The sequence below is a fragment of the Hemitrygon akajei genome, chromosome 6, assembly GCF_048418815.1.
Source record: "Hemitrygon akajei chromosome 6, sHemAka1.3, whole genome shotgun sequence".
NCBI classification, from domain to species: domain Eukaryota; kingdom Metazoa; phylum Chordata; class Chondrichthyes; order Myliobatiformes; family Dasyatidae; genus Hemitrygon; species Hemitrygon akajei.
In genome coordinates this window covers 42,721,126-42,748,696 of record NC_133129.1, presented here as the reverse complement: position 1 = coordinate 42,748,696, position 27,571 = coordinate 42,721,126, and the positions used below count along the sequence as shown (strand labels likewise).

The 27,571-nt window shown below is 41.9% G+C and overlaps 1 protein-coding gene across 7 annotated transcripts in view; it reads left to right on the top strand.

Moving 5' to 3' along the window:
- The window catches only part of pde8b (phosphodiesterase 8B), a 272,856-nt gene that overhangs the window by 196,264 nt on the left and 49,021 nt on the right, over positions 1-27,571 (top strand). For all 7 annotated transcript variants that reach the window (XM_073048236.1, XM_073048238.1, XM_073048239.1 and 4 more), the window contains exons 3-8: positions 3,706-3,896; positions 4,428-4,487; positions 5,207-5,264; positions 9,090-9,178; positions 12,542-12,620; positions 17,730-17,870. In XM_073048236.1, the coding sequence (XP_072904337.1) occupies positions 3,706-3,896; positions 4,428-4,487; positions 5,207-5,264; positions 9,090-9,178; positions 12,542-12,620; positions 17,730-17,870 (618 nt within the window). The remainder of the gene's footprint in view (positions 1-3,705; positions 3,897-4,427; positions 4,488-5,206; positions 5,265-9,089; positions 9,179-12,541; positions 12,621-17,729; positions 17,871-27,571) is intronic.

The following is a 27,571-nucleotide window of genomic DNA, read 5'->3' as shown; positions in this document are numbered from 1 at the left end:
CAGAGGCCCAGGTGGCTGTTGTTTGAAACCTGAAGCACTCCTGTTCCTTTCGATCTCACAGGAGATCTCGCGTTTCAGCAAAACATGACGAGACAATAACACGCCCAACTCACCGTTTCACTTCGACTGGATGCCTCTATTCTGGACGAATAGGAAACCCCTGTCAGGGAAATCGAAAGGAAGTGGACTCTGTGTGTACATTAGCAAACACTACTTTAGCTAGCAGTCAGGCGTTCTGAACATCTTACAGTTAAACGCCAGCCACATTACCTGCCCTTCCCAGTGCTAATGCTAAGGATGCACTGTGAGAACTTAACAGTACCAACAGTACATAACAAGCATCCAGACAGTCTCTTCATCATTCACTCATACAGCTGTTTGTACATAGTGTTTTATAGGATTGCTTTTATATGTACCGTATTTTTTTTTCTTAATATGCTGCATGGAAGTCAGAGTAACAATCATTTCGTTCTCATAAGAACATAAGAGATAGGAGCAGGAGTAGGCCAATCGGCCCCTCAAGCCTGCTCCGCCATTCAACAAGATCATGGCTGATCCAATCTCAACTCTAGTTTTCACCGAATCCCACAAGGCAACAGTGCCAACCAACAGGGCACCATGCCGCCCATTTTATTTTATTATTCATCCCGCCCAAACCCATGTGATCACCCGGGGAAAAAAAAACGAGTTGCCAATTGAGGAGAAAAAATCTGGAAAATTCCTCTCCGACCCATCCAGGCTATCGAAAACTGGTCCAGGAGATCACATGGCTGATCTAAACCTAGCCTCATGTCCACTTACCTGCTCGCTCACCGTATCCCCTAATGCCATTTTTATCCAGGAAAATGTCTACCTCCGTTTTGAATTTATTGACTGTAGTAGCTTCCACAGCTCTCTGGGGCAGTAAATTCCACAGCCCCACTACCCTCTGAGTGAAGAAATTTCTCCGCATCTCAGTCCTGGAATGGCATCCCCTTATTTTAAGATTATGCCCCCTAGTCCTAGTTTCACCCTTCATTGGGAACATTCTCCCCGCATCCACCCGATCAAGCCCCTTCACAATCTTATATGTTTCAATAAGATCGCCTCTCATTCTTCGGAACTCCAATGAGTAGAGTCCCAATCTACTCAACCTCTCATCATACATCAACCCACCCATCCCCAGAATTAACCTAGTGAACCTTCTCTGCACTGCCTCGAGAGCCAGTATGTCCTTTCTTAAATATGGACACCAGAACTGCACGCAGTACTCCAGGTGTGGTCTCACCAATACCCGGTACAACTGCAGTAAGACCTCCCTGTTCTTATACTCCATCCCCCTAGCAATAAAAGCCAGCATTCCATTGGCCTTCTTGACCACCTGCTGCACTTGCATACTAACTTTTTGTGTTTCCTGCACCAGGACCCCCAGATCCCTTTGCACAGAAGCACTTTCCAGTTTCTCTCCATTTAGATAATAACTTGCTCTATTATTTTTCCTGCCAAAGTGCAAGACCTCACACTTGTCAGTATTATATTTCATCTGCCAAATGTCTGCCCAATCACTCAGCCTGTCTATGTCCCCCTGCAGGGTTTCAATGTCCTCCGCACTCATTACACTCCCTCCCATCTTTGTGTCATCAGCAAACTTCGATACGTTGCACTTAGTCCCTTTCTCCAAATCATTAATATAGATTGTAAAGAGTTGGGGTCCCAACACCAACCCCTGCGGAACACTACTAGTCACCAACTGCCAGTCTGAGAATAAACCATTTATCCCAACTCTCTGTTTTCTGTTAGAAAGCCAATCCTCCACCCATGCCAGAATATTATCCCCAATCCCATGATTTTTTACTTTAAGTAATAATCTTTGGTGTGGCACCTTGTCAAATGCCTTTTGGAAGTCCAAATACACCACATCCACTGGTTCCCCTTTATCTACCCTATATGTTATGTCCTCAAAGAACTCCAACAAATTTGTCAAACATGACTTCCCTTTTGTAAAGCCATGCTGACTTTGTCCTATTAAGCTATGTTTATCCAAATGCCCTGTTACTGTTTCCTTAATTATCGATTCCAACATTTTGCCAACCACAGATGTTAGGCTAACTGGCCTATAATTCCCAGCCTTCCGTCTATTGCCCTTTTTAAATAAAGGAGTTACATTAGCATTTTTCCAATCTGCCGGGACCATTGCCGAGTCCAGCGAGTTTTGAAAAATTATCACTAATGCATCCACAATCCCGACCGCCACTTCCCTTAAAACCCTAGGATGCAAGCCATCCGGTCCAGGGGATTTATCCACCTTCAGTCCCATTAATTTATCAAGTACCATTTCCTTGGTGATTTGAATCGTAGTTAGCTTCTCTCCCCCTAGAACCCCCTGTTTATCCAGTGTTGGGATATTTTGAGTGTCCTCTACTGTAAAAATTGATACAAAATATTTGTTCAGTGTTTCCGCCATCTCCATGTCCCCTACCATTAATTTCCCAGACTCATCTTCTAGGGGACCAACATTTACTTTAGCCACCCTTTTTTTTTATGTAACTATAAAAACTCTTACTATCTGCTTTTATGTTTTTCGCCAATTTACTTTCATAATCTATCTTCCCCTTCTTAATCAATCTTTTTGTTATTTGCTGCTGATCGTTATAAGCTTCTCGATCTTCAATCTTCCCACTAGATTTAGCTACCTTATATAACTTTCATTTTAGTCGTATACTTTGCTTTATTTCTTTACTTAGCCACGGATAACTATTTTTTCTTTTACACCCTTTTTTCTTCAGTGGATTATATTTTTCTTGATAGTTGTAAAATAACTCCTTAAATATACACCACTGATCAAGTACCGATCTACCCTTTAACCTATTTTCCCAATCCATCTTAAGCAATTCCGCTCTCATACCATCATAGTCTCCTTTATTTAAGCTCAGTACGCTTGTTTGAGATCCAACCCTCTCATCCTCTAATTGAATATGGAATTCGACCATGTTATGGTCACTCATTCCAAGGGGATCCTTTACTAGGACATTTTTTATTAGTCCTGTCTCATTACACAGGACCAGATCTAAGACTGCTTGCCCCCTTGTCGGCTCAGTAACGTATTGTTCAAGGAACCCATCCCAAATACACTCAATAAACTCTTCTTCAAGGCTGCCGCATCCGACTTGATTATTCCAGTCAATATGAAAGTTAAAATCCCCCATAATTATAGCTGTTCCCTTATTACAAGCCCCAACTATTTCCTTTCACTTCTCCTTTCACTTCAGTACTGAAGAATGACAATAAGCAATCTTATCTTGAAAATGAGAAGTCAAATTTGTACCCAGGTCAAAAGATTACTTTAAAGCCAGAGCCATGGAAAAACATCATCTTGCATGGTTTATGAAATTTCTGGTTATCTTTTATTCAAGATTTAATTCCTTGATTGTAACAGGAGTACAGGAGCTGATATTAAGTGGGCCTAGTTTGATGATATATTTGTGGAATCTCATTCATCACAAGATGCGGCTAATGTGCTTATCTTAAACTTTGTGAGTGCACCCTCAAATTTCATTTCGACCATTGAGGTTCGGTTAAGTGTTCCAGTTTCATTATCTGCAGTTATCAGTGCCACGGTTTCCAGTAAGTGCTTTTTTTTATCTATCATGTGCACTGACTCAGTACAGATGCAGAGCTGTAAATTAAGTGAGCTTGGGTTTAAGCTGATATAACTCATTTTTGTAGGTCTTGCTCGTCTTCGGTAAAGAGGATAGTCAGAGTGATGGCTTCTGGTGGGCATGTGATAAAGCTGGATACAAATGCAACATCGCAAGGTCGCCAGAGTCTGCACTGGATTACTTTCTGGAGAAACATCATGAAATTATTATCATTGACAACAGACACACCAAATATTTTGATGCTGAAGCCCTTTGCAGGTAAGGCAAGAGCCCTTCTGGCAATGATTTTCAGTCAATCAGCTGCTTCTATTCCTGATATTCAATCTCATGGATACTGGAATTATTGAAACAGTAGCATGAAAAGCAGGAGCAGTAGATGTCAGTCCCAGTGTGCAGCCATCTATTGATTAGACAATTTACAACTCTAGTGAAGAAGACATGGTCCCTGATTTGATTGCAAATGAATAGCACCCAGAGTTCTGGCTGTCAAACCAGAAACCCAGTGAGCTGAGAGCCTGGTGTGCCTGTCACAGATGGTAGTGATCCATTAGCCTGGGAGGTGCAAGAGCATTTACAGGGTATATTTTTTCTCTTATTCACTCTGGTTTCATTTGCTAATCCTAGGATGTTACATGGTCAATGTGTGGTGGAAGAGGCAATGCGAGCAAAGGAGAAATGGGACAAGGAGGATGTGCTTCGGTGTGATGTTCTGCCTGCTAGAGAGTGAGGCCCGTTTGATGGAGCATTTGTTTTCTTTCCAGTTTGTCAAATTTACTTTTTCACTTTTAGGTCAATTCGAGCCACAAGCCCTGGAGAAACCACAGTGATTCTGGTTGTAGTTCCTCAGATGTAAGTTACTGGAGTTCTCTTCTACACTTCATGGACATCAATGTTACCCTGATCCAGCCCCAGCTTTTCCATATGGTCCATAACATCATTTTCCAATTTGATGTCTATCTATCTGTCTCTGTCTCTCTCTCACTCTTACACCTTAGCCCTTCTCCCTCTCTCTCCCCCACTCTCTCCCCCCCACTCTCTCCCCCCCACTCTCTCCCTCCCCCTCTCTCCCTCCCCTCTCTCCCTCCCCCTCCCCCCGCTCTCTCTCTCTCCCCCCCAACTCTCTCCCCCCCATTCTCCCCATCCCCCCCCCCACTGTCCCTTCACACCCACTGCTCCCGGACCAACTCTTCTCCACCTCTTTACCTCCCTCCCTCTCACCATCTTCCTCCTCTCTGTTTCTCTTTTGCCTCCTCTCACCTCTCTGTCCCTCTCTTCCTTCTATCTCTCTCCTCTGCTCCCCCTCCTTCCCTCTCATCTCCTCTCCCCATCTCTCACCTCCCCCCTCCTCTCATCTCCTCTCCCTATCTCTCTCCTCCCCTTCCCCCTTCCTCTCTCCTCTCTTCTCCTCTCCCCCTCACTTTGCAGTGGGAATCATGATGATTTTAGCTGAATCCATGAGTGAAATGCTGGGAAACCACCTTTTACCAATTCTGTGGTTTATTAAGCTGCATCAGATGAAACACTGTATTCAGAGCAATGATATGTAAACACTTTGTGTCTTCCTGCAGGTCTAATAATCAAGAGGAGACTTCTGTCTTGCCTCTTCTTAACGCTGGCTTTAACAGGGTATGTAATTCCATTCCGTTGCTTGTTTCACATTTGTGGCAATTCAGCTGAGAATGTTAAAGGTTTAGTTGTATCTGGGTTGGCGGTGTAGGAAGGGGAGAGAAAACTTCATAAGCATTCTCCCTCCTTCCCAAATGTGTACAGTTGTAAAGTTTTCATAGCAGCTGCCATCTGTAACTTATTCAATTTAAAGTGATGAACAAAGAGATGATTAGCTTGTGCACTCGTCTTTCTGTAACGTGTGGAACTTGTGTAATTTGATTTGATATGTGTCTGCCTCACTGTCTGGAATGGGGGGCCAAATGCATTACAGAATGGAGAATAAATCATTATAGGTACAAAGAAAGTGCATTGCGGGCAAGCAAAGAGGTACAAGGTCTTGACAACGTAGATTGTGAGGTCAAGAGTCCATCTTATCATACCGGGGAACTGTTTGACAGCTTTATCACAGCGAGAAACCAAGAAGCTGCCGTCAAGCCTGGTGATACGTGCTTTCAGGATTCTGCATCTTTCTCCCCAAGGGGAGGGGGGGGGGGAGAATGTGTGCGTGGGTAGAGTTTGTGATTATGTTGTCTGCTTTACTGAGCCAATGAGAAGTATTAGCTGGTTTCTGCGATGTGCTGAACTGTGTTCACAAATCTCTGCAAGTCCCGGACAGAGCAGTTGTCACACCTAGCTGTGATACATCCACATTAGATGCTTTCTTTGGTGCATCTATAAAAATAAATCAGGGTCAATGGGGACATATTGAATTTGTTTAGTTCCTGAGGAAGTGGAGGTGCTGGCGTGCTTTATGTAATTTGATTGACTGGTCCACCGTAACCAACTCTTTTCTGTGTCTATATTGAATTATGTTAGGGAACAACATTCAAAGACTCTGTCTCTGATAGATAGGGATAGAGGAACTGGTGCACTTTCTAGGCCATGGCATCTAAATGTATTGGCTATTGGCGCTGTTTACTAATTTCAGCTATTGCCCAATCTACCCCAGTCTCCCACATCCCCCCCTCCCAAGTGTCCTGATCCGATTCACTAGGTTGCAGCTGCTGCCTCAATTCCAAATTCAACTCTTCTTCTCCAAACTGCACATGACTATCTTCCTCCTACCAGACCAGCCCCAGCGGTCTGAAGGAAGGGAGAACTGAAGTCTGAAGCAGTCTGAAGAACTGTGTTTGTGTATACACTTCTTGCTATTGGTTGTTGGGCCTTATGCATGCCAGACAAAAAACTGCACACGTCTTTTGAGATGAGGAAGGGGCTATAGGCCGTATACTTCTTAGAGCAGGTTCCTGATGACTGGAGCTTGACAATGAAACTGAGTTGAACTGACAAAGTTAAAATGAAATGATTATTGAAGTACACTCTATTAATTATTGTGTGCTTAGCATTTAATTCAGCTGTCCCATGCCATCAGACTCTATATCTCTTTTATGCCAATAGCTCCTCTTTCATTCCCCTTAATGCAGTATTTCAATAACTGAATAAAAAATGCAAACTGAATGTCCCAAGAAGGATGTCACATTTACTTGTGTTGTTTTTAACTAGTTGTTTCTTACAAAGAAGACTATGGTGAAATGCTGTAAATTATTAATTATTTACCCTATCATTTAGTAACTGATTATATCTATACCATACCTTAGCTGCCTCATTCAAGGTATCTTTATCAAAACTCTCCCAGGAGCAAAGCAAATGCAGAAATGTTTGTGTTTGGTTTATGTTGCCCTTATAAAATCTTTTACTGCTCAGCTTTAACCAGCTTTGGTTAATATTTCAATTCTCCATAGATCAGTGTGGCCCTCCACAGGCTGAACTTAATTTCTACAGAAAACACTTGCTCTATTCTCGGCACAGTCTTGATGAATTTAATTCAATCATCAGTTATAGACAAAGCAAAAAGTTCTATTTAAATAATCATAGATTACAGCAAGAATAATACAAAAAAAAACTTTCCTGAAAGTGCAGACTTTTTGTTAAAGACAATGAATAGTTGACTTGATATTGCACAAAATGTTTTCTCCTTTACTGGAGTTAAAGGTTTATATCTAAAGGTCATGGAGCTCATTTATAGAATTATGTGGTCCTCAAATTGTGTTAAGTTTAATTGGAAAGTATTTCTGTACATTTTTAGCTTTGGATTAGTATTTTGCTGAATGTGTGAAAATGAGCATGGTGGCTGTTCTATTAATAATCTGGAAAGGAGAATCAGAAGAAGCAACTTTTTCAACTATGTAGGAAATATGAGTGTACAGAGTGATAAAACAAATGCATTACAATGGGAGATGCTGGCTTTTGTTTGAACGTTAGTCCAAGGTCTTATCTTCCCTCCTAGATTAACCTTAATGATTCCATAATATATTTACCAGAAAGTTAGAGATTTATTCTTGCTGTCATGTCCCAACTGATTTCAGTAACACTGTCTAATATTTGGTGGTGGTACCTTGCGTACAGTTTGCCTTCCATATTTCCTACATTACTGTAACAACAATATTTTAAGATAGTGCAGAGCATTTGGTGCCAAAGGTAGAAAATAGTTCTACTTTCTGATTCTAGGGTATATAAATGATACAACCTGCGAGGCTAAGTGAAGTATGTTTAAAAATGCTTGTCAATCAGCAGTTATTGCCTATAGACTTACCATGTGAATAAGAACAAATTAAAGTGCCTTGAATCACTCTACCTGGTGCGTTTATTGAACATTGAATTATATAATTTAATTCTTTGATATATTCTGGTTTTATTATTAAGGAGCTCCCTTATGTTTAATGATATGTCAGTGTAAATCACGATGCTATTGAGACCCCAGCATTTCTCTAATTTCTTTCTATTTATTAGAATATCTAATATCTGTGGACAGAGGGTTTGTTTAGTATTTATCTTAAACAATTAAACTTTTTCATTCTAGCTGGTACTCCTTCCTCTCCCCCACTTTCTTATTCTGGTTTCTTCCCCCTTCCTTTGCAGTCCTGTCGAAGGGTCAGCCCGAAAATGTCTCGACTGTTTATCCTTCTCCATAGATGCTGCCTGACCTGCAGAGTTCCTCCAGCATTTTGCATTTGTTAACACTGGAGATGAACTGAAACTGTTAACATTGGAGAGGCCTGAAGATGCAAGCAATGAACTTGGCTTGAAAAAGTTCACAAACACAAGAGATAGGTGCTGGAAATCCAGAACAACACACACACACAAAATTTTGGAGGAACTTAGCAGGTCAGACAGCATCGATGGAGAAGGATAAATAGTCAAGCTATCTTTGGGCTGAGACTCTTCACCAGGACTGGAAAGGAAGGGGGAAGAAGCCAGAATAGAAAGGTGGAGAGAGGGCAGGAAGATCAGGCTGTCAAGTGGTGGTGAAGCCAAGTGAGGGGGGAAGGTAGGTGGGTGGGAGAGGGGAGATGAAGTGAGAAACTGGGAGGTGATAGGTGGAAAAGGTAAAGGGCTAAACAAGAAGAAGGGGCACCAGAGGGAGATAATAGGCAGGTGAGGAGAAGAGAAGGCAAATGTGGGGTAAGTGGGAGCCAGAGTGGGGAATGAAAACAAAAGAGAAGGGGGGAGGAGAAATTACCAGAAGTTCGAGAAGTCAGTGTTCTCTAATGTCACCTTCTCGCAACAAGTAACTTCAGTGGTGTAATCTACAATGAGAATGCCAATTTGCAATGTGACTGCATCTCCAACAGTGCTTACTGTTTCCTTGTGCATCCAATTCCCACCAGGATAATTGAAGTACATTACTGTTTACCCTTAAAAGAGTTGTGAGAGACATTTATGAGGTCTGTTGTTACAGATTTTATAATATTCTTCTTTGATCTTATTTTCCTTTTCCCATAGCGCTACATCGAGAATCCCAATATAACCGCATGCTACAATGAATTAATTCAGCTGGAACATGGAGAAGTCCGGTTACAGTTCAAACTGCGGTATGTATTATAAGTACAGTAAGCCTCCATTAATTAATGGCTTGGCACTTTGGAGTTGGATTTACCAGGCCATTGGATGTTATTTCTATTAATACTCTAATACACTGTGTTTACTTCTTTAAAAACATGTTACAAATTAGCAATATAAATTGCCCAGTGAAATTGGTATGTTTAAAGGGTGTGCAGGAAACAGGGTCACAATGAATTTCAGAGGATTGTGAGAAAGGGGTCCCTGAGTCCCAGTGTATCAAATGGAGTAAGAGAACCTGAGTCCCACTGTGTCAAGGACTGTGTTATTATTCAAGAGCAGCACAGGAACTTGGGCTAATAAGTCCAAAGGGAGTGTGAGGACAGGGTCCCTGGTATGTCAGAGAGCAGTGGTGGGGATGGGAAGAAGACCAGGTTCTCAGTATATCAAAGAACAGGAAGTATTACCATCTATAAACACAGGAGGAGATTTAGGTCATTGGACCCATCGTCTACTCTGTCAATCATGGTTGATTTAATATCCCTCTCAGCCCCATTCTTTGGCTTTTTCCCTGTAACTCTGACATCAGTCAAGGGTTTGAAGCTACTTAAAAGATGATGTTTAGGAAATGTTATTCTGCTAGGTGGGATAGAGTTTGTCAGATGTGTTAAGGAAAGTTTCCTTAATCGGTATGTAGAAGTCCCTACAAGAGAGTGTGTGATACTTGATCTCCTATTGGGAATGAGACAAGGCAGGTGACAGAAGTCTGTGTGGGGAAACACTTTGCATCTAGTGATCATAATGCCATTAGTTTCAAAGTAACTATGGAAAGAGATAAGTCTGGTCTGTGGGTTGAGATTCTAAATTGGAGAAAGGCCAATTTTGATGGTATCAGAAAGGATCTGGCAAGTGTGGATTGAGAAAAACTGTTTTCTGGCAAAGGTGTACTTGGTTAGTGGATGACCTTTAAAAGTGACATTTTAAGAGTACAAAGCATATATGTGCATGTCAGAATAAAAGGGAAAGGTAACAGGTTTAGAGAGTCTTGGTTTTCAAGAAATATTGAGGCCCTGGGTAAGAAAAAGGAGATGCATAGCAGGTATAGGCAGGCAGGAACAAATGAGGTATTTATGGAGTACAAGAAATGCAAGAGAACACTTAAGAAAGAAATCAGGAGGGCTAAAAGAAGGCATGAGATTGCTCTAGCAGACAGGAATCCCAAGGGATTATTCAGATATATTAAAGAGCAAAAGGATTGCAAGGAACAATATTGGACCTTTGGAGTCAAAAGAGATGGGGGAGATCAGAAAAGGATGTTTTGCAACTGTATTTACTCAGGAGACAGACACAGAGTCTGTAGAAGCGAGGCAAAGCAGCAGTGAGGTCTTGGGGTTTACAGAGGAGGAGGTGTTTTCTGTCTTGAGGCAAATTTGTGGATGACATCAAGATTGTGGGTGTGGTGGACCGTGAGGAAGACTATCAGAGCCTGCAGCAGGATCTGGATCAGCTAAAAAATTGGGCTGAAAGATAGCAGATGGAATTTAATGCAGACAAGTGCAAGGTGTTGCACTTCAGTAGATCCAGCCAGGGTAGGTCTTACACAGTGAACAGTAGAGCACTGAGGAATGCAGTAGAGCAAAGGGATCTGAGACTACAGGTCCATAATTCATTGAAAGTGGCATCACAGGTAGATAAAGTCGTAACAAAAGCCTATTGGCCTTAATAAATCAATGTATTGAGTCCGGGAGATGAAATGTTCTGTTGATGTTGTATAAGACATTGGTGAGGCCTAATTTAGAGTATTGTGTACAGTTTTGGTCACCGACCTATAGGGAATATATAAATAAGGTTGAAAGAGTACAGAGAAAATGTTGCCAGGACTAGAGGACCTGAGTTATAAGAAAATATTGAATAGTTTAGGACTGTATTCTTTGGTACATAGAAGATTGAGAGATTTGATAGAGGTATACAAAATTATGAGGGGTATAGATAGGGTAAATGCAAGCAGGCTTTTTCCACTGAGGTTGGGTGGGACTACAACCAGAGGTCATGGGTTAAGGTTGAAAGGTGAAATGTTTAAGGGGACCATGAGGAGAACCTTCTTTACTCAGAGGGTTGTGAGAGTGTGGAACGAGCTGCCAGCACAAGTAGTGCATGCAAGCTCAAGTTCAATGTTTAAGAGAAGTTTGGATAGATATAAGAATGGGACTGGTATGGAAGGCTAAAGTCCAGGTGCAGACTGATGGGACTAAGCAGTTGAAGTGGTTAGCCACAGACTGGATGGACCAAATGGCCTGATTCTGTGCTATACCTTTCTATGACTCTTTGATTATTCTAGAACAGGGGTTCCCAACCTTTTTTATGTCATGGACCAATACCATTAAGCAAGGTTCCATGGACCCAAGTTGGGAACCCTTGTTCTAGAATCATGAAAGAAGAAATCCTTACAGATCAACTTCCTTGCACTGGAGGTGATGTTAAGGTGGAATACTGCAGAGGATTTCCACATGATACTTAGTTTTGAGTGAGTGCAAACTGGTTGATAAAATTAACAAAACAGCAAGTTATGATTTTCGTTGGAGAAACAAAAAGTGGTTTGAAGAATTTTTCATAATAATTAAATTGTGAAGCATTTTACTGCACAGGGTATTGTAGAGGAAATCATAGCATCACTTAAAATAGAATGAGACAATAATTTGAATAGGAAATATATTAACAGAGGAATGGGATTAAAGTAGCCAGCTTGTGTTGAAGAGCTAGTACCACAGGAAATCAATGAGCTAAACTAAAGAGTTCATATAATTCTAGACAATGAGGTAAAAAATCTGAACACACAAAATGCTGGTGGAACACAGCAGGCCAGGCAGCATCTATAGGGAGACGCACTATCGACGTTTTGGGCCGAGACCCTTCGTCAGGACTAACTGAAAGGAAAGATAGTAAGAGATTTGAAGTAGTGGGGGGAGGGGGAAATGCGAAATGATAGGAGAAGACCAGAGGGGGTGGGATGAAGCTAAAAGCTGGGAAGGTGATTGGCGAAAGTGATACAGAGCTGGAGAAGGGAATTCAAACAACAACACACACAAAATGCTGGTGGAACACAGCAGGCCAGGCAGCATCTATAGGGAGAAGCGCTGTCGACGTTTCGGGCTGAGACCCTTCGTCAGGACTAACCAAAAGGAAAGATAGTAAGAGATTTGAAAGTAGTGGGGGGCAATTTCCAGCATCTGCAGATTTCCTCGTGTTTGCTCTAAAAAATCTGAATCTGTTTTTACCTTTTGATAGAAATAATTGGTCTTTATGCCTCCATTTTTAGAGATCGGTTTATTTGTATCTTTACTATTAAATACAAGCATCTATTACTCAGATATGTTCAACCTTGTTCATTTTTATAGGGCTTGCAGTTCCATATTTGCAGCCCTGGAACACTGTCAGGAGGCCATAGAGATTACAAGTGAGGACCATATCATTCAGGTAACCTAATCACCATACTATGAAAATTCTTTGTAAGTGATATGCTTATATTAATTACTTTCACATTTTCATTTTGCAAACTCAGTATTCTTCTCTGAACATTATTCTTTCTGAAGCCCCTGCAGTTCTTCAGAACAAATGATTAGAAAGAGGTTTGTGTACTTCAGCTGAACAGCTGCAAAAACTAAAGAGCTAAAACTACCTGGTAGAAAGAACAGGATTTGCATTCTATCTACAGCTCCCTCCCCACTGGCTTTTCTCATTCTTTAAATGTGCAGATCAACAGTCAACAAGGTAATAGATGACAATCTTGATAGATGAAATATAAGAAAAGAGTTGATTTTAGTGTTTCCAGTCAAGGTTGTAACACATCTCAAACTTCTTTCTCAGTCAATCCCTTTTTCATCTTGGAGATGTTTAATTCTTAAGTATTGTCAGTGAATTTTCGATTTCTTTTAACAGTGGTGAATTTTCAGTTGTGTTACAACATTATCACATTTTTTGGCTATAATGAATTCTGTCACAGCAAGACTCCTTTCTTGCCGATATTCCTATCCACCATAAAATAGAAACATTAGAAGTGATCTAATTAAATATACGAACTTCCTGTGTGTTTAACAGGATGATTACAGGAATGATGTGTTCCCTGGCTTGAATGTCAAGAAACAAGGGTCACTGTATTAGAACCCATTTAGTTCTGAGTTGAGATGAAACCTCTTCAGCCAAAAGTTTGAATCTTTGGTATTTTGTACACAGAAGGGCTGTGAAAGCTCAGTCATTCGGTATGTTTAAAACAGAAATTGGTTGATTTTTAATTATGGAAATCAAGGGAAATTGGATTTGTGCAGGAAAGTGGCACTGCGATAAATGATTTTCCATCTTACTGTATAGTGGAGTAGGCACAAGGGCTTTTGGGCCTACTTGGAACAAGGGTGTTTGGGCCTACCGCTGATTCTATTTCTAATTGTCCTTTTGTTCCTGAAAGCAAGAGTCCTATATTAGTATTGTAAGGGCAAGTATCCTCCATACATTTTTAACTATCTTATCTACTTATGCAGCCACCTTTAGGGACTCTTGGATGTTTTCACTAATGTCACTGTTCCACAAAACTCACTAAAGCCCCCTCATTCATTGTCCCTACCATTATTAGTGCTTTCAGGAAATACCATTTCACATTTATCAGGATTAAATTCCGTTGCTCTACCCATAGGATCAATATCATCCTGTCACCTAATAATTGGTTATTGGTGACAAATGGCAAAATTACTCTCTTACTGGGAAATATTTTTCCATAGTGACATACTGTGTTTAAATAATGTGATCTGTAGCAAACTTTTCTGGGAAGAGAACAATACAAACAGAAAACCATAGTTTAGGTTTAGACAGAAATTTAAGAAAATAAGACATAGAAGCAAAATTAGGACATGTGACTCGAGTCTTCTCCATTATTTCATCATGGCTGATCCAATTTTCCTCTCATCCCTAATCTTCTGCTTTCTCCCAGTATCCTTTCATACCTGACCAATCTAGAATCTAACAACCTCTGCCTTAAATATATATAAAGACTTGGCCTCCACAGTAAAGAATTCCACAGATTCACCACTCTCTGACTAAAGAAAATTCTCCTTATCTCTGTTCTAAAAGCATGTCCCTCTATTCTGAGGCTGTGTCCTCTGGCCTTAGACTCTCCCACCATAGGAAAGATCCTCTCTACCTCCATAATATTAAGGCCTTTCACCATTTGATGTTTCACTCCTCATTCTTCTGAATTCCAGTGAATGCAGGCCCAGAGCCATCAAATGCTGGAATCATCTCCTTGAACCTCTTTTGAACCCTCTCCAGTTTCAGCACATCCTTTCAAAGCAGCTCACAGATTTCCAACTGAGGCCTCACCAGTGCTTTATTAAATCTCAACATTACATCCTTGCTTTTATATTCTAGTCCTTTTGAAATGAATGCTAACATTGTGTTTGCTTTCCTCACCACAGACTCAACTTGCAAATTAACCTTTAAAGAATCCTACACAAGGACTCCCAAATCCCTTTGCACCTCAGTTTTTTTATGTTCTCTCCATTTAAGAAATAGTCAACCCCTTCATTTCCTCTACAAAAGTGCATGACCACACACTTCCCAACACTGTATTCTATCTGCAATTTCTTTGCCCATTCTCCTAATCTAAGCCCTTCTATAGCCTTTCTACTTCCTCAAAACTACCTGCCCTTCCACCTATCTTCATATCATCTACAAACTTTGCAACGGAGCCATCAATTCCATCATCCAGATCATTGACATATAATGTAAAAATAATCAGTCCCAACACAGACTTCTCATGGCAGCCAACCAGAAAAGGCTCCCTTTATTCCCACTCTTTAATTCCTGCCAATCAGCCACTACTTTGTCCATGTTAGAATCTTTCCTGTAATACCATGGGCTTGTAGCTTGTTAAGTAGCCTCGTGTGGCACCTTGTCAAAGGCCTTCTGAAAATCCAAGTACACAACATCAACTGATTTTCCTTTGTCTATCCTGCTTGTTATTTCTTCAAAGAATTCCAACAGATTTGTCAGACAAGATTTTCCCTTGAGGAAACCATGCTGACTTTGGCCTATTTTATCATGTGCCTCCAAGTGCCCCAACACCTCATCCTTAACAATTGACTCCAACTTCTTCCCAACCACTGAGGTCAGACTAAACTGACCTATAGTTTTCTTTCTTATGCCTCTCATTCTACTTGAAGAGTGCAGTGACATTTAAAATTTTCTAGTCTTCCGGAATCATTCCAGAATCTAGTGATTCTTGAAAGATTATTACTAATGCCACCTCTTTCAGAACTCTGGGGTGTACATCATCTGGTGAATTATCTATCTTCAGGCCTTTCAATTTCCCAATATCCTCCCAAGAAATGGTAACTTCACACACTTCATGACCCCTGACACCTGGAACTTCCACCACACTGCTAGTGTCTTCCATAGTGACGACTGATGCAAAATACTCATTTAGTTCATCTGCCATTTCATTGTCCCCCATTACTACCTCTCCAGCATCGTTTTCCAGCAGTCCGATATCTACTCTTGCCTCTCTTTTATTATTTTATGTATCTGAAGAAACTTCAATATTATTGGCTAGCTTGCTTTTGTATTCCATCTCTATCTTTTATTGACTTTTTTAGTTGTCTTCTGTTGGTTTTTAAAAGCTTCCCAATCCTCTAACTTCGCACTAATTTTTGCTCTATTTTAATCTCTTTGGGGCTTTTATGTTGTTTTTGACTTCTCTTGTTAGCCAAGGTTGTGTCATCTTTCCTTTAGAATTCTCCTTCCTCTCTGGGATGTATTTATCCTATGCCTTCTGAATTGCTTCCAGAAATTCCAGCCATTGCTGCTCTCCTGTCGCCTGTGCCAGTGTTCTTTTCCAATTATTTCTGGCAACTCTTCTCTCATGCCTCTCTAACTCCCTTTACTCCACTGTAGTACTGATACATTTGACTTTAGCTTCTCCTCAAATTTCAGGGTGAATTCGATCATATTACGATCACTTGCCCATTAGGGTTCTTTTACTTTAAGGTCTGTAATCGGTTCTGGTTCTTAGCACAACGCCCAATCCAGAATAGCTGATCCCCTAGTGGACTCAACCATGAACTGATCTAAAAAGCCATCTTGTAGGCACCTCCTAAAATCCAGCACCAACCTGATTTTCCCAATCTATCTGCATATTGAAGTTCCCCATGACTATTGTAACATCGCCCCTGCAGTATGCTTGTTCTGTCTCCCTTTGTAATTTGTAAGCCACATCCTTAATACTGTTTGGGGATCTGTATACAATTCCAATCAGGGTTTTTTTTTACCCTTGCAGTTCCTTAGCTCTATCCACAATGATTCCACACCTTTCGACCCTATGTCACTTCTTTCTAATGATTTGATTTCATTTTTTACCAACAGAGCAATGCCGCTGCCTCTGCCTTCCTTGCCTGTCCTTTCAATGCAAGGTGTATCCTTGGGCATTAAGCTCCCAGCTAAAATCTTCTTTCAGCTATGTCTACAACATCATACCTGTCAATCTGCAACTGTGCTGCAAGTTCATCTATCTTATTTCGTATACTGCGTGCTTTCAAATACAACACCTTTCAGTCCTGTATTCGTCCTTTTCAATTTTGTTCACCTTTTACATTGCAACTCATCCTGTGAGTGCAATTTTGCCCTATGAACAGCCTCTCCTCACGACACATTGCCTCGATTTATAAACCAGCTACCTCATCTTCAGCATTATTTCCGCCTTTCCTATGATACTTCTTGCTTTGAAGTATATGCAGCTCAGGACACTAGTCACACGTTTTGATTCCTAACTTTGTCTGAGGTCTTACCAACATCTGTCTCCACAACCTCTCTACTAACTGTTCTAGCACTTTGGTTCCCATCCCCCTCCAACTCCAAACCTCATGCAGCATTAACAAACCTTCCTGTAGGATACTAGTCCCCCTCCAGTTCAGGTGCAAGGCGTCCCTTCTAATCAGGTCCCACCTGCCCTGGAAGGAGAGCCTAATGATCCAGAAATCTTAAGCCTTTCCTCCTTCATCTCCATAGCCACGTATTAAACTGTGTAACCTTCCTAGTTCTAGTCTCACTAGCAATCCTGAGATCACAACCCTGGAGGTCCTGCCCTTTAACTTAGCACCTAACTCCCTAAGCTCCTTATGCAGAACCTTGTCATTCGTCCTACCCTTGTCATTGGTGGCTGCATGGACCAACGTCTGGCTGATCAACCTTCTGCTTAAGAATGCTGAGGACTTGATTTGAGCCTGGCACCTGGGAGGCAACATACCATCCAGGAATCTTGTTCTCGCCCACTGAAACTCCTATCTATTCCCCTAACTAACGAATCCCCTATCACCACAGCGTAGCTCTTCTCCCCCCCCAGCACCCCCCCCCCCCAACCTTCTAAGTCACAGAGGCAGACTCAGTGCAGAGACTCGCCCACTGCCACTTTCCTCTGTTTGGTCTCTCCCCCGCTCCCTGAAAGTATCCAAGGTGACACACTTGTTGTTGAGGGCAATGGCCGGTACTCTGCACTGGTTCCTTAATCCCTTTCCCCTTCCTGACCGTTGATCTCTTTTGCAGTATGTGAATCCAGCATTTGAACACATGATGGGTTATCAGAGAGGGGAGTTGATTGGCAAAGAGCTTACTGAACTACCCAAAAGTGACAAAAATAAAGTTGATCTTCTTGATACAATAAATACATGCATCAAAAAAGGGAAGGTAAGTCATTCTTTTAGCTTTTTATGTCAGTGGTATGTGTTAGATCCTGATGCTTTTGATCTGAGGTTGTTCTGAAGTCAGGAATGAGGCACAAAACTCGGTGCTTACAGCTGTTTTTATAAGTGCTAAAAGAACAAAGGAATGAGGATGGGGGATAATGAGGAGCAAAAGCAGAACAAGGAAGAAAGCAAAGACAAAGAGACCAAACCACTTGTAGCAGACTGCTGATAACAGTAAATTCAATTCAAATTCCATTGCTTGAATTAACCAGTAAAATAGCTACCATTCAAGTAAAGTGATGCCTGCCACCGAAACCAAGAAATTACGGAAAGATACAAAGATGACTGCAACTACCAAAACACACACTGAACAATTACGTGGACAGAAGTAATTATAAATGCAAAAATACAAACAAGCATTAGAAAGTTAAACTACAATGGAAACAGCAGTTTATATAGTCCAATCAAACATATATTTATCTCACATATCTGTGGATTCCAACCATATAAAGATTGCTTAATGTTTTTCAACTGTGCCTATGTACTGGAACATAAGAGTCTGCAGATACTGGAATCTGGAGCAAAAAGCAAGATATTGAAAGAACTCAGCAAGTCAGGCAGCATCTGTGGAGGAAAACTGACAGATGCTGTTTCTGGTTGAGGCCCTTTATCTAGTCCAAATGAAGGTCTTCAGCTGAAAACATCAACTGTCAATTTCCTTCCATAGATGATGCCTGACCCACTGAGTTCCTCAAACATTTTGTTTGTTGCACTATATGTCAGAGATATTTTGTAGGCTTAAGCATCGTGACCATCCAGAGGTAGCGAAAGGAAGTGTGTGTAAATGCAATTCAATTTTTTAAAATTTGTTAATGTGAACTATTTAATTTGTCTCACGGGTATTCTCTGTACTATGCAAATCTGTGAGAAAGAGGGAAATGCAGGAGCTGAAAACCCATATTCAATAGTTTTAGAACAGGCATTTCAGCCACTGACTACTACTACTACCCCCACCAGAAACTCAAAACAAGGCTTGTTATTTGTTACTTGGTGATTAGTGAACTTGGACAAAGGTATTCAGCTTTCAAATTCATTGAAGAGAAAAATATCCCAGTTCCAACTGAACAAAATTTGTTCAGTCTTCATTTTAAATAGATTATTTAGGAATCTGTCCAGGCCCAGCCATCATTTGTTACCAGTGACGCCTATTCCCCCATGTCACCACCAGTGTCGGTTTTACCAAAGCACCTTGATGCCACACTCACTCACATCTGAACTTGATGACAAGGGAAGTCACTGTCATTTCAGCTGTGGGATTTGACTTTCTGATCAATGGTTAGGCCAAGGCTAAGGTGATGTGTCTGGAGTAGAGTGGTTCTGGTGGAACCCAGAGTGAGTATTAGTGAACAGGTTATTGGCACTTGATAAAATTTTCACTGACTCCTTCCATCAGGTTGATGATTGAGAGTTGATTGAATAGGAGGTAAGTAGCCCGGTTGGATTTGTCCTGCTCTTTGTGAGCAGGACATAAAATGAACAATTTTCAGTATTGCAGGACAGATCCTAATGTGGTAACTACAGAAGCACCTTGACTTGCAACACAGCTTGGAAGGAAGATCTCAACTGCTACAGCTAGACTGCTGTCTGACCCTGTAGCCTTTGCTGTATTCAGTGCTCTCAGCCATATCTTGATATCAAGATGAACCAAATTGTCTGAAAACTGTCTTCTGTGATGGTGGGATTTTTAGAAGGAACTCAAGATGGATCATCTACTTAGAACTTCTAGCCGAATATAGATGAATATATCTCATCTTCTCTACACAAAGAATTAGCAGAGGGAGTTTGATATACTTCTCTGCCACACTTTAATCAGCCAATTTTCATTCAAATTAACAAGGCTGAAGTATAAATTTAATTTGTTTATTTACTTCTTATTGCAAGGTATAAAGTGAATTATTGGCTTTGATCTTTTTTCCCATCAGCTTTGCAAGGTCAAACTGGAGGCTATGCAGTAGGCTGGGGTAGGACCAGAGAGTTAAATGGCACAGAAAGATCATAAGGATTATCATGTTACAGCTGGCACTTTTGGAAAAAATATTCATAATCCAGTCGTCCTGCCCTCTTCTGATCAACTGCAGTATCTTCACATCAGAGATTTATCCAGTTCCCTTTTGAAAGTTGCTATTGAATCTGCTTCCACCACACTTAGAAGCAAGCATAATATATTCCTTCTGTCTCTTTCTAGATGTAAAAAGCATACATAGCTTTCAGTAGAATGTAAAGTGGATGATAGTGCTTTAAAATGAATTGTTTGGATTTCAATGGGGGCTAAAATGGCTTTCAAAGATGCAGATATAACTTGTCTGTCTTGCTAAAGTACAAACCTCAGAGGCAAAATGATCCAGAGTCAAAATATCTTCAAAAGTCAACTCATTCAAATTAGATTTATTTTCTAAACATTAAATCTTCACAGTAGCACAGCAGTTAGGGTAATGATATTTCAGTACCAGTGATCTAGGTTCAAATCTTATTGTTGTCTGTAAGGAGTTTGTACCTTCTTCCTGTGACTGCGTGGGTTTCATCCATGTGCTCCTGTTTCCTCTCATTTACCAAATCTGTACATGAACTAATCACCCGGTTAGATGCCATTGGGCATCACAGGCTCATGGGCCAGAAGGGCCTGTTACCATGCTGTCTCTCTGAAATATTATCAGACATCCCACCTCTCCCGGAAGTTCCAGGATTCTCCTGCATATTGATAGCAGCTCCCTGATGCCCGCAAATTATATACAATATCCCGGAAATCAATTTTTTTTGAGAGGAAGAGCGAGAGGGATCATCCTGATTGGTCTCTGTTCGTGCTGAGTAGACCTATCAGTTTTCTCTGTGGGCGGGCTTTACAGTCGACCTCAAAAACAATTACAGTGTTGCTCGCTGCACTGTTTGCAACAGTGACTTTTCTATTGCCCATGGTGGATTAAAATGTAAAAGACTTGTAGAGGTGAGTTTAACAGGTGTCATCCATTCATTAGCATAGCTAACGTTATTTAAACTAGTTGGCTAGCTGCGAAGGAGCTACTCTATTGATGTCCAACGTGATGAGACCAAATTTCCTGTAGAATTGCTTAAAGTTGTAATAGAATAAAAATACAACTCCATGATTGTAGTGTTCTCGCACAGGTGTAAAAACTCTGAACTAAACACCAAGTATAAACCGGAGTCAATGAGGCGCGATCCCAGTAAGATTGACCATTTACTGTTCACTCTTCCACATTAACGTATGGTGAAAACTGTTGATAAAACAATACAAAATATATACAGTATTTGTTTCCTTCTTGGCATCACATTTACATCTTAAATACTTGGAAAAATAAAACTACAACAAACTATATTACATTAAAGTACAACATACAGTCAGAGTCTACCTACGCTTTAAATACTTCAACAGAAACGATCCGCAACTCTTTAAATAACAAAGAACATAAACTTTATCAACCGTCATTACTTTTAACAGAATCAGCGTTAACATTTTTACTTCAACATATCGATTACCTTATGAACTTACGGCGTTGCTTCTATGATGTTTCTAGCGCGTAGAAAGAAAATTTTTCTCGTGCTCATCCTGCACACACAAGCCCTCTCCTTCCCGTTTCTCCAAACTGGTATTTTCCCACAAGACGCAGCAAAACCGGGTGTGACATCATTGCATGCGCGATATATCACAGACAACGAATGTACTTACGACAACTTTAACTAGAAAACAATTACAAACGAATTACTAAAGCGAAAATATAATAAACTAAACGAATGCCTTAAGGGCAACACACTCCCTGCCTGACCTTTGTAAGGTCACTATGAACATAATACAAAACTTCAGTCTCTAAATCAGTCCTTAGGTAGAAGTAGAATGACTTCTATAACTGGCCTTTGGTAAGTTTTCACATCACCTTGGTCAGAAGTTTTCAACTCAACCTTCCTGACATGTCCATCCCTACCAGGGAATGTGGCAGTGATTCTGGCCATTGGCCAGCAGTTGCGGGCGATCTGCTTGTCCCTGAGCAGGACTAAATCTCCAACTTGAAGATTCCTGCGAGGTTCTGTCCACTTTTGTCTATGTTGCAACAAAGGTAGATATTCATGTCTCCAACGAGACCAGAACTGATTTGCGAGAGCCTGATCCTGTCTCCATTGCTTTGTGTACAAATCCTTATCAGAGAAGTCCCCAGGTGGAGGGGGAGCTCCTGCCTTCTGCGTAAAGAGCATTAATGGCGAGAGTATGAAGGGGCTTTCCAGGTCAGAGGAGACAGGTAGGAGTGGTCGTGCATTTATAATGGCTGTGACCTCTGCCATTAGTGTGCACAGTACTTTGTGGGTCAGTCGAGTGCGTTGCTGCAGAAACATTGAATCAAGGATCCTTCTGGCGATACCAATCATCCGCTCCCATGAGCCATGTGAGAGGCGTGTGGTGTGTTAAACTCCCAGTTGTATCCCTGCTCACTGAGGTACCTTTGCACTGCTTTGTCCATCCCGAGCTCCTTGGACGCTCCAACAAAGTTCATGCCGCAATCAGACCTTAACTGTTTTGCAGGGCCTCTTAGTGCAAAGAAGCGCCTGAGAGCATTAATGCAGCTGAACAGGATGGCCCACCGTTTGCTCTCTGCTTGTCCTCCTCTTGTGCGTCTAATGATGATAGTCCAGGGACCAAATACATCGAGCCCCACATATGTAAAAGGAGGGCAGGCATTGAGGCGTTCTGGTGGGACGTCCGCCATATGTTGAGCTTCCATCTTCCCTCGCAGTTTCCTGCAGTTTACACATCTGTGGAGTACCGAATTGATCAGTGTTTTGCCTCCCAAGATCCACTGTCCCGCTGCCCTGATTGCTTCTTCTGTCAGGTGACGGCCCTGATGCCTTACCTGTTCATGGTAATGGCGAGTGAGCAGTAAGGACACATGGCTGCCTTGGGCAGGATTACTGGGCTCTTTTCTGCAGCTGAAAGGTGAGAGTGTATTAACCGGCCTCCAATGCAAATGATACCGTTCTTCAGGATCGGGTTGAGTTTCCTCAAAGGGCTGTCCTTTGGTATTGGTTTATTAACTTGGAGGGCCGAAAACTCCCTTGCAAAAGCTGCTCTTTGAGTTGCTTTAAGGATGACATCCTTTGCTTGGGCCAATTTGTCTGCAGTGTACCTACGTGGGATATGAAGCTGTTTTAGATCTTGAAGTGAATCTCTCCAAGCCTCCCATCTGTTTAGCTTGTCTTCTGGTAGGGGAGTATCCCAGTTGGAGAGCTCAGAGGTAAGTTCTCTGAGAAGGACTCTTCCCTGGATCGTAACTGGCGCCAGTAGACCCAAGGGATCAAAAACACTGTTGACAGTGAAGAGAACTCCACAGCGGGTGAATGGCTTGATCACGGTCGGCACGGAGAACGTGAATGTGTCAGTTGTAATCTCCTAAAGGAGGCCCAAACTCCTTTGTGTGGGTATGGTTTCTCCATCTAAATCTAGGTCTTTGATTGCCGGAGCACAGTCATCGTGTGGAAAGGCCTCCGTTACTGCCTGACAGTTTGATGCGAACTTATGCAAGCGGAGGTTTGAATTCAGCGAGTGAGGCTTGTGTACATCGGAGCAGATCGATTGCTTCGTCTTCTTTCTATAGTGATATCAAGCCATCATCGACATAGAAGTGCATTTCTACAAACTTAACAGTGTCATCGCCATGCTCCTGTGCGCCCTCTCTGATGGCTCTTCGCAGCCCATAGATGGCCACGGCAGGTGATGGACTATTGCCGAAAACATGGACTTTCATCCAGTACTCGATGACTTCCTTGTTAATGTCATTGTCCTTGTGCCATAAGAAATGGAGGAAATTGCGATGGTCTTCCTGTACTAAGAAGCAATGGAACATCTGCTGGATGTCCACTAGGATTGCAACCTTCTCCTTCCGGAAATGCAGCAGGACCCCAAGAAGGGTATTGTTGAGGTCGGGGCCTGTGAGGAGCACGTCGTTAAGGGAGATACCAGCGCATTGAGCACTGGAGTCAAAGACCACCCTGATTTGATTGGGCTTTTGTGGGTGGTAAACCCCAAATGTTGGGTGGTACCAGCACTCCTCGCCTTCTCTCAGTGGCGGTGCTACCTCGGCATGTCCATTAGCGAAGATCTTCTCCATGAATGCTACGTACTGTTGCTGCATCTCAGGTTTCCTTTTCAGGGTTTTTTGCAAGGACGTGAACCGCTTGACTGCCTGCTCTTTGTTGTTTGGCAAACGCTGGCGTGGTTCTCTGAAAGGTAGTGGGGCGACCCAATTATTTGCTTCATCTCTGAAGACCTTGGTGTCCATTATTTTTAAGAAGATGGCGTCTTGTGCTGATGGAGCAAGTTTATTATCGTGCTCAGTTTGAGCGAAGACTGACTGTCCCAGTGTCTTGTCAGTTACTTTACTACACTTGTTAAAGCCCTGTCGTGCTTCCTTGATACACATGAAGTTTGTGCAGGGTTGAAAAATTGAATGGTGGCCACTCTCTAGCACATTGGTCTTGAGTGTGTTAACTGTCAGTTTGTGTACATTGCCAAGGCACACCTCTCCTATCACCACCCAGCCCAGATCCAGGCGTTGGGAAAAGGGGGCGTTGTGTGGTCTATTGACCTGCTGCCTGACCTTGTGCACCTGGAGAACGTCTCTTCTGAGTAGCAGGATTATTTCTGCTTTTGGGTCCAGTTCTGGGATGTGCTTGGCGATGTGGTGGAGATGTGACTGGTGTCGCACAGCGCTTGGTGTCGGGACCTCGGTGCGGTTATTTAAAAATTCATTGCACTCTAAGAGCGGAGGGAGACAGATGACAACTTTACCATCCAGCGACTCGAGCTGGAAGCCTTCTGCCTTCCTTCCATATCTTTCTACGTTGCCTGAGCAAGTTCTAAGGTAGTATGGGAACCAATTACTCTCTACGTTGAACAAGTCAAAGAACTCTGGTCTGACTAGTGAGCGATTGCTCTGGTCATCCAGAATTACATAGGCTTTGATGGCCTTGTCTTTGGCTGCCTTAGGGTACACCTTAGTGAGGCAGATCTTTGAACAAGAACGGCTTGACAGACCTTGACCGCAAACTTCTGTGCAGCTCGAGCTGACAACAGTTGTCTTGGAGTGAGCCTCTCCCTCCCCGCCATCCTCTTGTGAGGGTGAAGGAGCTTTGTCGGTTTGCGGTAACGGGCCGGAGTGCATGGCCCCATCGTGATTAGTGCTATTACATTCCGAGCACTTCACGGGGATCGTACACTCTCTAGTGAAGTGAGAGGTAGAGGATCAGCATTTAAAACATATTTCTTTCCTTGAGAAGAGCCATTCTCTCATCAAAGGATTTTTTCCTAAACGTTCTGCATTTTTTGAGGGGGTGGGGTTTGTTGTGCAATGGACAATTCTTGCAAGGATCATTGTTAGTTGTAAAGGCTTCAGTTTTACGCACTGAGACAGGTTTATTGATGTTAAAATTATTCAAAGTGGATTTGACTGGCTTGGTGTGGATTGTACTGCTACCTTGACTCATGAAGCTAGGGTCGTTTTGATTCTTCGCCTCCTTGCACAAAAACCTAGTGAAATACTCAAAGGGAGGAAATCGACCATTGTTCTCTTCCTTGTACTCTGAGCCAACAGACACCCACCTTTCCTGCAGCCCAAATGGAAGTTTGTCCATGATTGGTCTAATCCCATATGAAGTATCTAAATATGACAGGCCAGTTAAATAGCCGTCTTCTTTAGTGCCTTCAATCTCCATGAGTAGATCTCCGAGCTCTCTTAACTTAGTGTGGTCCTTGGCTGACACCTTAGGAAAATTTTCCAGATGTCGTAATAGTGCCGTTTCAATAATTTCAGGGGCCACATGGCACTCCCGAAGTCTCTCCCATGCTTTGCGTAAGGCTAGCTTGGGGTTGTTGATGTACACTGAATGTATGCATCTCACCTGTTCGCATGATTCTTTCCCCAGCCATTTTGTCATAAGATCCAACTCTTGGGTTGCTCCAAGCTGGATTCCGTGGATAGCATTGGCGAATGAGGAGTACCATGCATGGTAATTTTCAGGCTTATCGTCAAACTGGTGTGGTCCTGAAGTGATGAGATCTCGTCGTGCTAAATACTGTGCCATGGGTTCAACTGCAAGTGGCATGCTGGCTGGGGGAATATGTCGGTGGGTATATGACTGAGGGTGTACATTTGTTATGGGATTTGATGTTCTGAATTCAGCCTTTGCCTCTCCTCTTGCCGAAACTGGTAAGTTTGGTGTCGAGAAGTATTTGTCATCAGCCCTTTCATTCTTGAATTCGTCGCGAAGTTGCAAGGGTAAATTGTCTTCCTCAGATGGATGTGATGCAATTGGGCCTCTCTTTGACTCCTCATGAAATGGGACGTTAGCATATAAGTATGGAGAGGAAGAACGAATCTTCAGGTTCATTTGAGATCGGACGTAGTCGCTAGTGCATTCCAATCTGGTCCTTTCTGAAGTAGATTTTACTTCTTCCAGAACATGCATTTCTTCAGCAGTTTCTAATAACTCTGCTTCCACCCTGGCAGCTTCGGCTTCTCGGTGTAGCGTCAGCACTTCTAACTCTGACTCTATCCTTACCCTTTCCAACTGGTTTTTGGCTTCTCTGGCGGCCTTTTCCATTTTCAGTTATGCTTCCTGTGCGAGTATGATGCCCGCACCTTAGTAGTTTCTGCTTTAGATCTTGTGTGGGCAGTCTTATTTGTTGATACCCTACTGCTCCTGGTGCTGGATGGCAACGACTTGATGCTGGATCGTGATGCCATCGTAACATTTGAAACACCTGGTAATGCCGCCTTTTCACTGTAGTGTTCTCGCACAGGTGTAAAAACTCTGAACTAAACACCAAGTATAAACCGGAGTCAATGAGGCGCGATCCCAGTAAGATTAACCGTTTACTGTTCACTCTTCTACATTAACGTATGGTGAAAACTGTTGATAAAACAATACAAAATATATACAGTATTTGTTTCCTTCTTGGCATCACATTTGCATCATAAATACTTGGAAAAATAAAACTACAACAAACTGTATTACATTAAAGTACAAGTACAGTCAGAATCTACCTACGCCATCAACTGCTTTAAATACTTCAACAGAAACTATCCGCAACTCTTTAAATAACAAAGAACATAAACTTTATCAACCGTCATTACTTTTAACAGAATCAGCATTAATATTTTTACTTCAACATATCAATTATCTTATGAACTTACAGCGTTGCTTATATGATGTTTCTAGTGCGTAGAAAGAAAACTTCTCTCACGCTGATCCTGCACACGCAAGCCCCCTCCTTCCCGTTTCTCCAAACCAGTATTTTCCCACAAGACGCAGTGAAACCGGGTGTGACGTCATTGCATGCGCGATATATCACAGACAACAAATTTACTTACAACAACCTTAACTTTAACTAGAAAACGATTACAAACGAATTACTAAAACGAAAATATAATAAACTAAACAAATGCCTTAAGGGCAACACAATGATAATATAATATAAGTACATATTTTAATGTCACATTTTCTGCATATACACAGTTTTGGTTTACAGATTCGACAAAATCACTAAACAAAGTATTGCATACACCCTTGGAGGTCGACTGGGGGGGGTGCGGAATATGGGGTTGCGGGGGGCAGGGGTGCTACCTCCCTGAAATGAGTTTT